The sequence below is a fragment of the Nycticebus coucang genome, chromosome 23, assembly GCF_027406575.1.
Source record: "Nycticebus coucang isolate mNycCou1 chromosome 23, mNycCou1.pri, whole genome shotgun sequence".
Classification (NCBI taxonomy): domain Eukaryota; kingdom Metazoa; phylum Chordata; class Mammalia; order Primates; family Lorisidae; genus Nycticebus; species Nycticebus coucang.
The window spans coordinates 37,064,797-37,075,438 of record NC_069802.1 but is presented as its reverse complement, the minus strand read 5'-3'; the positions used below and the strand labels follow the sequence as shown (position 1 = coordinate 37,075,438).

The following is a 10,642-nucleotide window of genomic DNA, read 5'->3' as shown; positions in this document are numbered from 1 at the left end:
AGCTGCCCCCGCCCCCGGAGATCGCGAGAATAGACAGGTCCGGGAATTGCAGTACCGACAAGCTCCCGCTCAAGAGCGGGCTGATCGACTACAACTCCCAGCAGGCCACGCCGCAGAATCCTGACGCGCCCTCCCGGCGCGGGGCCTTCTGGGAACTGCAGTGTCAGCGAAGCGCCGCAGCCATCTTAGACGCGGCGGCGAGAGGAGCGCTTGTGCGCCCTCTTCTGGAAAGCCGTTAGCGCGGAACCGGCCCAAGCGCGCGTGGCGGGCTGCGGCGGCGGCGGCGGCGGCGGCGGCGGCTGCAGCAGCCGTCGCCGCCGGGGTCGGGGCCCCTACCAGTGAGTCCCTCCCTGGGGTGTGGCTCGGCGGTGACTCAGCTGCCCCGGGTCCCGGCCCTGAGGAGGTGGTTGCCGCGCTGGGCGAGAGCGATGGGGCGAAGAGGAGCCCGAGACACCTCTCGGCGGAGGTGACAGCCGAGACTCGCGGCGGCAGGGCTGCCCGTCCCTCTCGTCCCCATCGCCCACATCGCCCCCACCGCTCCCCCGCTGGGGACCACGGCGAGGCCCCCCCAGGCCGATCCCGGCGGCCGCGGCGGCGGCGGGGCCCCTGGTGGCGGTGGTGGCTTCGCCGACAGCGGCGGAGGCGACGGCGGCGGCGGCGGCCGTGGCAGCGCAGCCTCTGGGGGCCCGATCTCGGGCCCGACGAGCCGGTGGAGCCCGGCGTGCAATGCTGTGAGGCGGTGGCGGCGGCGGCTACTGTCCCGCCGCCCCCGCCTCTCCGAGCACGCAGAACCCGCCGCCGGCGGCGGCGCCGGCGCCGGACCATGGAGATGGAGAACGTCATGGCCAACGCGATGCTGCTGAAAGCGCGCCTCCGTGAGTGCGCGGAGCCCCCCGACCCCTCGGGGATTCCACCGCCCCGGGCAGCCCGCTGACACTGCAGCCCGGCTCTGAGATCGGTCAGCGAGTGGTCAGCTTGGGCCGCCTCCAGCTCCTCCCGCGGAGCTGCGCCGGGGCCTCCCAGGCCAGGCGGAGGCTGATTGCGCTCTGCTCCTGGTGCGACCCTGTTTCCTATTCCTGCCTCTACGTGTGACCTCGGTCGCAGTGTCGATTCCACAGGGGGCAGTGTCTTGTTGGTGTTGGGTAACCCACCTGTCCGTCAGGGAGGACGCCAAGAAAAGAAGGTGCTTTTACGGGAGTAGCCTGGAAACTGTCGAGTGAGAGCCTTCTCCCAGTGGCCCAGACTCTGTTAGCCTAACGTAGCTGCTGGGTTTTGAGGTTTGAGGGGAGGTCTGTGGCAGGTAAAGTGCACTGTAGCACACGTGGTGACAGATGGACAAGCTGGTAAGAACTCACCTTTTATCAACATGAAAGCATCGGGTGGGCCAGCCCTTCTGCCAGGAGGCCCCCAAAATACTTGGGGGGACGTATTTGAGAAATTTCTCCCCTCTTCTCACTTGTGTCCTGTGATACTGTGCGGTCCCCATGTATTGGTTTCCTTTTGAGCAGTAGTTTAGGTGGGGACCACTTTTTCAAGATGAAGAGGGCTTAAAGAGATAGGAGGGCTGGTGTCTGCCCAGGAAAGCAAGACAAGGCTGACAGAAGGCTTTCTGTTGGGGCCGAGTGGGGCCTTGCCTGGGTTACTGAGCGGAGTGCCGGTCTCCATGCTTGTGAGTTTTGTAAACAGTGTGTCTTCAGCGTCAGGTGCCTGTTTGGCAAGGTCGGGTGGGCTGCACTCCATTGTCCCCTCATCCCCAGGCTGGGGGCCTTTCAGGAACTGTAAGTGCAGAGAAGGGGGTTTGTGAAGCTGTTTGCATTTTAGGAAGGTGTCTGGAAGACAGGGTGGAGGGAAGACGGGAGGGAGGAAGGCCAGTGAGGAAGAGGCTGAGAAGAGCAGTGATTGAAAGTGGTGGAAGGAAGGAAGGAGAAGGGATGTAAGTCCTTCAACGGCAGGGACCAGCTGCCTTGAACCCGCAGCGAGTGTCCTAAGCTTGGACAGTATGTGGCACATAGGACATGGAGGCACTTAAAGGTTTGTTAGCCAGGACTCATGCTATGGAGAAAGGACAGGGACACCACAGTCACTCGGCCTCCTCAGAGCTCTCACTGCCTAGTGCTAACTGGGAGTGGCAGGAGCCAGAATTCATAGAAAAGCCTGGCACCTTAACTCATGACACTCATCCAGGCAGTGAACCTGGGACCTGACATTTGGTGACACTCTGCCACAGATGTGGGAAACCACACACTGGTGGGGAAAAGAAGGAATATTGAACCCTTCTCACAGGCCTGGTACCTTTCTACACAAGTTATCTCACTTAATCTCCACAACAGTCCGTGAGGTGCTGAGAGCTCAAGGAAGGTGCCATCATCCAAACCACCACCGAGAGCAGATACAGAGACACACTGGCAGCCTCATCTTCCTTGGGTGGGCCTGTGAGGGTGAGCCCAGACTCACCTCTTCCTGACATGCTAGTCCTGGGTGACGCATTCAGCCATTTCTTATTCCTACCCTGCCCCACTGTCAGTGCCCCATCCCTGTGAATGCAAACTCAGTGCAGTTAGGGAACCTGACCCTCCTTGAGGCCCCACCCGTCTCACCACTCCAGCATCTGCAAGAGCATAAGCACTGTTTTTCAGGTCTGCCACAGTGTCCAGCTGAGGAAGGGAGGGTCACAGCAGCCATACTGCCATTTTCTTGTTAGTTATTCAGGTAGTAAATAATTGGGATAGGCAACAGAATGAGACCTTATCTCAAAAAGAAAGAAAAAAAAAGCCAGTGACAGGATTTGGAGGGAGGATAGTGAGTCTAATTGCAAAGTACTGACTGTGAGGTGCTCTGAACATCTGACAGTGGGAACTAGGTCCAGAGTGCACGATCTCAGTTGAGAAATGGGGTGTGGAGGGAGTACAGGAGTACAACAAGGGCTGGGGAAGAAGCTCTCGGAACTTTGACCGATACCTTTCCGGCAGATGACCTGCAAATCAGCATCTCTAACTGAGCCTTGTCTCAGCTTGTCCCACTCTACTCATCTCTAGACATCTGCCTCTTAAGGTTCTTCGCACTCACCATGGTGAAGACAGCAGCTTATTATCTCCCAAGAAAATGGGTCTTTCCTCCTAGTTGCCCTATGCTTCCAAAGAGTCTTGGAGTCTTAGTCATCAGCCTAAGCCATTTTGTTCTCTTGGATAAAATTCAGTAAAATTTTAGCTGCCCAGAATGTTTGAGGCTGAAGTTTCTGATTTCTCTCAGTTAAATTAAAGGAGGAAAAAAGGTGCTTATTTAAAATCTGGCTGGGCACAATGGCTCACACCTGGAATACCAACACTTTTTTTTTCTTTGAGACAGGCTAGAGTGCTGCGTTGTCATGATAGCTCACAGCAACCTCAAAGTCCTGGGCTCAAGCAGTCCTCCTGCCTCAGCCTCCTGAGTAGCTGGGACTAGTCAGGCATGACTATGCCTGGCTAAGTTTTCTGTTTTGTAGAGATGGGGGTCTCGCTTTTGCTCAAGCTGGTCTTGAACTTCTGAGCTCAAGCGATCCACTTGCCTTGGCCTCCCAGAGTGCTGGGATTACAGGTGTGAGCCACTGCACCCAGCTAATCACAGCCATTCAGGAAGCTGAGGCAGGAAGATCACTTGAGGCCAACAATTCAAAACCAGCTTGGGCAACATAGTGAGATCCTGTCTCTACAAAATAATAATTATAATAAACAAATAAAAAGATCTTCATGAAATATTATAGCATAGCCTTTTCCATCTTTGTGTGTACCATGAGATGCTTTCCTCCCAGATCTTCCCACAACTCTTTCCCTTACTTCAAATCTTTGGCTAAATGTGCCCTTGCAGGAAGATCTTCTCTGATCCTACCTTAGCCAAATACAACTTACACCCTTACCCTGCTTGATTTACATTCATACCATCTATCGCTATGTGAATGGCTAATTTTTTTCTAATCACTTATCATTATCTTATTTCTTAATATCTCTCCCTCATTTAAATGCAGGAGAAGGACTTGGTCTTTTTACAGTTGTATTCCCAGTGATTTGAAGGTATTTGGTATGTAGTGGGTGTCCAATAAACATTTGTTGACCAGAAGTCTATAAGCAGCCCTAAATAATACATCACTTTATGTCTGGCTCACAAATTTGGAAATTGAGGCTCAGCACGGTCTTTGAATGACAGAGCCAGTCACTGACCAGATCATGTCAGCAGTTTATGCTTCATCCAGCCACCTCCAGACAAGACAGAATACTGTGAGCATGGATATTTACTCATTATACGTACTCAAACTTCTCAGACAGAAATGGAAGATACAGTAGTAGAAATAGTTGCTATAATTGGATATTTCTGACTGCTAAGCAAATATTTTTTTTTCTTTCAACTTTAGGAGGATATGGGGAAAAAAATGGTCGTAGTAAGAAATGGAGGGAAATGCTGAAGCTGCCTCTCGTCAGCCAGTGCAAGGAGCTCCGATACTCTATCGGTGAGTAGACTCAAACTCCTGCTCGCGCCTGGAGTTTATGTTCAGCCTTGTACCATTGGTTAGATGTTATTATTCCTTGTTTAAAAAATTTTATGAGGCTCAGCACCTGTAGCACAGGTTATGGCGCTGGCCACATACACTGAGGCTGACAGGTTTGAACCTGGCCCCGGGCCAGCTAAACAATGATGATAACTGCAACAAAAAATGGCTGGGCATTGTGGCAGGCGCCTGTAGGCCCAGCTACTTGGGAGGCTGAGGCAAGAGAATCTCATAAGCCCAAGACTTTGAGGTTGCTGTGAACTGTGACGTCACAGCACTCTACCGAGGGCAACATCATAAGACTGTCTCAAAACAAAAAAACATGGAGCAAAGCTCAAACTCCTGGGCTCAAGTGATCCTCTTGCCTTAGCCTCCCCAGTAGCTGGGATTATAGGCACCCACCACCACGCCTGGCTAGTTTCCCTATTTTTAGTAAAGATGGGTTTCACTCTTGGTCAGGCTGGTCTCAAACTATTCAGCTCAAGCAATCCACCTTTGAGCCACAGGCTCCCCAAGTGCTGGGATTACAGGTGGGAGCCACCACACCCAGCCTGCATTAAAAATTTTAATGTTGAGGGCCAGGCTGGTGGCTCATGCCTGTAATCCCAACACTTGGGAGGCCGAAGTGGGTGGATTGCCTAAGCTCACCAGTTCGAGACTAACTTGAACAAGCGTGAGACACCCTACTCTAAAAATACCTGGGCATTATGGCAGGTGCCTATAGTCCCAGCTACTTGGGAGGCTGAGGCAAGAGAATCACTTAAGCTCAAGAGTTTAAGGTTGTTGTGATTTGTGATGCCTCAGCACTCTCCCGAGGGCAACTGTCTAAAAAAAAAAAAAAAAAATCTTTTTACTGTTGACAATTCACTGCCCAAAAAGGTTGTTTGAATTGCTATCTTGCCAGCAATATATGACAAATTTTCTTCATCTGTGGCATTGCTAATATTGGATGTTGTAGGTATTTTTAATCTTTGCTAAACTTTTTTTCTTTTTTTTTGAGACAGAGTCTCACTATGTTGCCCTTTGTTGAGTGCTATGGCAATATAGCTCACAGCAACCTCCAACTCTTGGGCTTAAGCAATTCTCTTGCCTCCGCCTCCCAAGTATCTAGGACTATAGGAGCCCACCACAACACCCAGCTATTTTCTTTCGCTCTCTTTTTTTTTTTTAGAGACAGAGTCTCACTCTATCACCCTTGGTTGAGTACCATGGCATCACAACTCACAGCAACCTCCAGCTCTTGGGCTTAGGCAATTCTCTTGCCTCAGCCTCCTAAGTAGCTGGGACTACAGGCACCCGCCACAATGCCCAGCTATTTTTTTGTTGTTGTTGCAGTTTGGCTGGCCAACTCTATATACACCCTCAGTATATGGAGCCGGTGCCCTACTCACTGAGACACAGGCGCTGCCCAAATACCCAGCTATTTTCTGTTTCAGTGTCATTGTTTTTTTTTTGAGACAGAGCCTCAAGCTATCGCCCTGAGTAGTATGCCGTGGCTTCACAACTCACAGCAACCTCCAACTCCTGCACTCAAGTGATGTTCCTGTCTCATCCTCCCAAGTAGCTGGGACTACAGGCACCTGCCACAATGCCTGGCTGTTTTTTGGTTGCAGCCATCATTGTTGTTTGGCGGGCCCGGGCTGGATTTGAACCCACCAGCTCAGGTGTATGTGGCTGGCGCCTTAACCGCTTGAGCCACAGGCGCCCAGCCGTCAGTTGTCATTGTTGTTTAGCTGGTCCAAACCAGGTTCGAACCCACCAGCCTCCATGTATGTGGCTGGCGCCGTAACCACTGTACTACAGACACTGAGCCAATCTTTGCTAAACTTTAACGTGAAAAATGATTTCTTCTTTTAATTATGGATGGGTTGAACATTTCCATTGGATTTTTTCAATTTTGCTTTTTTCAAATTCGTTTGTAAAAGCTCTTTATATCTGAAAAGTGTTAGATTTCATAATATATTCATTGTGAACATGTCATATAATTCTGCTTTTTGCTTTTTGCCTTATGGAATTTTTGCCATACAGTGGTTCTAATTTTTTGTAAAATTATGGTTATCAGTCTTTTTCTTCATAACTTTAGAGCTCTGTCCTTCTTAGGAAGGACACCTTTATATTAAGATTATTTTTACAAACCAATGCATCTTTTCTTTAGTACTATTATAGTTTCTTTTTTTAAAGTTTAAATATTTTAATTATCAAAATTAGTTTCAGATGATGTAAAGAGGGAGGTCAGTATTTTCCCTCAAAGAGCTACCCTGGTGTTCTAACCTCATTAAATTTTAAAAATAACAGGCCAGGCCTGGTGGCTCACCCCTGTAATACTAGCATGCTGAGAGGCCAAGATGGGTAGGTTGCCCTAAGCTCAAGGGTTTGAGACCAGCCTGAGCCAGAGTGAGACCTAGTCTTTAAAAAATACCCAGGTACGGCGGCGCCTGTGGCTCAGTGAGTAGGGCGCCGGCCCCATATACCGAGGGTGGCGGGTTCAAACCCAGCCCCGGCCAAACTGCAACAAAAAAATAGCCGGGCGTTGTGGCGGGCGCCTGTAGTCCCAGCTGCTCGGGAGGCTGAGGCAAGAGAATCGCTTAAACCCAGGAGTTGGAGGTTGCTGTGAGCCATGTGAGGCCACAGCACTCTACCGGAGGGCCATAAAGTGAGACTCTGTCTCTACAAAAAAAAAAAAAAAAAAAATACCCAGGTGTTGTGGTGGGCACCTATAGTTCCAGTTACTTGGGAGGCTGAGGCAAGAGAATCGCTTGAGCCCAAGAGTTTGAGGTTGCTGTAAGCTGTGACGCCATAGCACTCTACCGAGGGTGACGTAGTAAGTCTGTGTCTCAAAAAAAAAGAAAAGAAAAGAAAAGAAAGGTAGCAAAACGGAAGACTTTTAAAGCCTAATTTAGTGCATTTCTGCAGTATACTGCCCATATATGCAATTTGTGCTTACATGGGGGTAGGGTACTGGAAAGACAGGCTCAGAGCTCTGTGCTGTCTGTCCTCCCTCGGCTGTGGCCTCACCTGTGCAGCTCCTTCCAGAATCACAGCCCCTGTATGTTCCCTTTTGGAGACCAGCAGGCCATTTCAAGTAAAGTTTCACATGTCCTTATGAGTTCTTCCAACTATTTTTGCTTCTGCCTGTATACATTAATTGTTTATAATAAACCCAGTCTAAATTAGTAAACAAAACAGTAGTTTAAAAAATAATCCTGTTTACTGCTTTTGTATCAAGTGAAAACAGCAAATAAGGTTCAGAACAGCATTTGGTGGATCGTAAAGATTATATTTGTTTACTTCTTATCCCCTTTCTCCACCCAGAAAAGGATTACTGCAGTCTTTGTGACAAGCAGCCCATAGGAAGACTTCTCTTCAGACAATTCTGTGACACAAAGCCTAAGCTAAAGAAGTGCATTGAATTCTTAGACGCAGTGGTGAGTGATCCATCTCAGTGGTGAACTGCACACACAGTCTTGGGCTTTTCAAAATTAAAAACTAGACCTGGGCACTGGCATATGAGTAGGTAGACTAGTTGTCTTGGGGTCATATTCTCTTCTTAGTTCAGAAATCTCTTTAGTGTAAAAGTGGAATTTCTGTAGTCCCAGCTACTCAGGAGGCTGAGATAAGAGAATTGCTTGAGTCCAAGAGTTTGAGGTTGCTGTGAGCTGTGATGCCATGACACTCTATGCAGGGCAACAAAGTAAGACTCTGACTCAAACAAACAAACAAACAAATAAATAAATAGAATTATACCTCATGTGTTGGAGAAGCACATGCAGTTATTAGATGACCTTGAAACATGCTGCTTCGATTGTATGAACATAGACGGGTTAATTAAAACGATGCACTTGTTCAACCACCTGAAAAGTATCCTTCCTGCTCTCAGCTGGCAGATGCTAGGGACGTAAAACACTTTCATTCTAGAATCATAAACTTTATTCCCGGAAGGGGTAAGGTTAGTGTGAGAAGAATGGCCACATTGGGTGGAATTTACTTTGCTCCATGAAGTTTCTGACATTCTTTGTATCCTGTGTGAGATTTACTATGTTTTCCCTATAAGTAAAGAAGTTTTGTGTTTCTAAATTTTTGTGGATACCACTGGCAAGCCTGGAATTCCAAAACTGAAATTCAGAAGCAAGTGAACTGTAGGAAATTGGAATTTAGCATGAAAGCTCTCTTACTTATTTGTGTTATCATAACAAGGACACCATCCTTCCTATCTCTGCTTTGGCCTGTCTAGCTCTGTCAGTAGGTATTTTCTGAGCACTTATGATGTGCAAGGACATCATGCACGTCATGATTCATGTTGTGAATCATCCGATCTATATTCACTTCGTTCTCTGACATAGCTTTCTAAAATATTTAAAAATACATTTATTTATATTTTAAATATAAAATATATTTATATCATATACCATATATATATTTTATATATTATATATATGTATGTGTGTGTATATATATATATATATTTAGTTTCTTGAAATTCTCTTATCTAGGCTTTTGTGATTTCTCCTTAGGTTTTCTTTTTCTCTTATTCCTTTTCCAGCTCTTCTTCCTGACCTGTCCCCTGCAGATGTTCAGGTGTCAGTCAAGTTGTGCTCTGGACCCTCTGTTTTCTGGCCAGGTTAAGGTCTCCACTCCTAAGGCCAATCCCCTGACTCCTGTGGTACCCTGCTTCAGTATCACCAACCCTCTCTTCCCCCTTGGGAGCTCTGGACTAAGTTTCAAGGACCTCTTGGACATTTCTAAATTGCCGTTGCCTGGAACAGGCTCACCTACTTATTTTATTCTATTTTATTTGGCCATATTTAATGGCCAAACATATAATATGATGTAGAGAGTCTACAGGGTGGCACGCCTTACTATCTATCCACTTCCTTTTACAAACTGCCTTTTTACCCTCTCATAGCCCTTAGTATCCCAAACAAGAGCTATGGATATTTGATGAATAGACCAAGGACTGTGGTTTTGATGGTAAAGAGTCAATTCCATAAGTCTAGAGATTTAACATTATGAAACATTATTGATGAAGAAACTTAGCTTTCTTTCTTTCTTTCTTTCTTTCTTTCTTTCTTTCTTTCTTTCTTTCTTTCTTTCTTTCTTTCTTTCTTTCTTTCTTTCTTTCTCTTTTCTTTCTTTTCTTTTCTTTCTCTTCTCTCCTCTCCTGTCCCCTTCCCTCCCCTCCCCTCCCCTTCCCTCCCCTCTCCTCCCCTCCCCTCCCAACTTTGTTGCCCTCAGTAGAGTGCAATGACAATCATACAGCTCACAGCAACCTCCAACTCCTGGGCTTAGGCAATTCTCTTGCCTCAGCCTCCCGACTAGTGGGACTATGGGCACCTGCCACAACGCCTGGCTATTTTTTTGTTGCAGTTTGGCCAGGGCCAGGTTCAAATCTGCCACCTTCAGTATATGGGGCCAGTGCCTTACTCACTGAGCCAGGCGCCGCCCAACATTTTTTCTTTTTATAAAGACATAGTCTCACTCTGATGCCCAGGCTGGAGTGCAGTGGCAAGATTGTAGCTTACTGCACCCCTAAATTCCTGGGCTCAAGTGACCCTCCTACTTCCGCCTCCTGAGCAGCTGGGATAGTGGGTGTGTACCACCACACCTGACTTAACTACATTTTTCTTTTCTCCCACCTTTCCAATCAGGCAGAATATGAAGTTGCTGAGGAGGAGGACCAAAGTGATTGTGGACTGTCAGTCTTAAATAAATTCTTCAGCAAAGAGGTATGTTTTCTTCTTTAGAATAAAGATTTGTAAATAACTTACTCAAATAATTAGAGTGCACAACCATTTTACTTTGTTGGATAAGATACAACACATTAAACGCTTTAATTTATCATAAATGTTCTGTTGCTGCCTTTTTCTTTAATTCTGTGAGGAAATTAACAGTTAAATCTCTTAAAAAATTGTCTCAAATAATTTTAAACTTTCTTTGTTTCCTCAAGCAGAATATAGAAGAGAATTTTATTTGTCTCTTGGACTAAAATAACATTTTTCCCTAAAAGCTTTAGTGGATCTTTTTATTTATTTATTTATTTATTTATTTTAGAGACAAAGTCTCACTTTGTTGCCCTCGGTAGAGTGCCGTGGCCTCACAGCTCACAGCAGCCTCCACTCTTGGGCT

At 47.3% G+C, this 10,642-nt stretch overlaps 1 protein-coding gene across 13 annotated transcripts in view; it reads left to right on the top strand.

Annotated features, from left to right (window-relative positions):
* The first annotated feature begins 209 nt into the window (after positions 1-209).
* GRK4 (G protein-coupled receptor kinase 4) overlaps positions 210-10,642 on the top strand; it is a 59,152-nt gene continuing 48,719 nt past the window's right edge. For 2 of the 13 annotated variants that reach the window (XM_053577972.1, XM_053577973.1), the window contains exons 1-4: positions 211-875; positions 4,385-4,480; positions 7,832-7,944; positions 10,165-10,242. In XM_053577972.1, coding sequence (XP_053433947.1) covers positions 824-875; positions 4,385-4,480; positions 7,832-7,944; positions 10,165-10,242 — 339 coding nt within the window. In that variant the 5' untranslated portion in view covers positions 211-823. Of the gene's footprint in view, positions 876-895; positions 1,344-1,364; positions 4,251-4,384; positions 4,481-7,831; positions 7,945-10,164; positions 10,243-10,642 lie in introns of those variants that run through there. The other 11 variants (XM_053577964.1, XM_053577961.1, XM_053577962.1 and 8 more) reach the window with 11 other exon arrangements.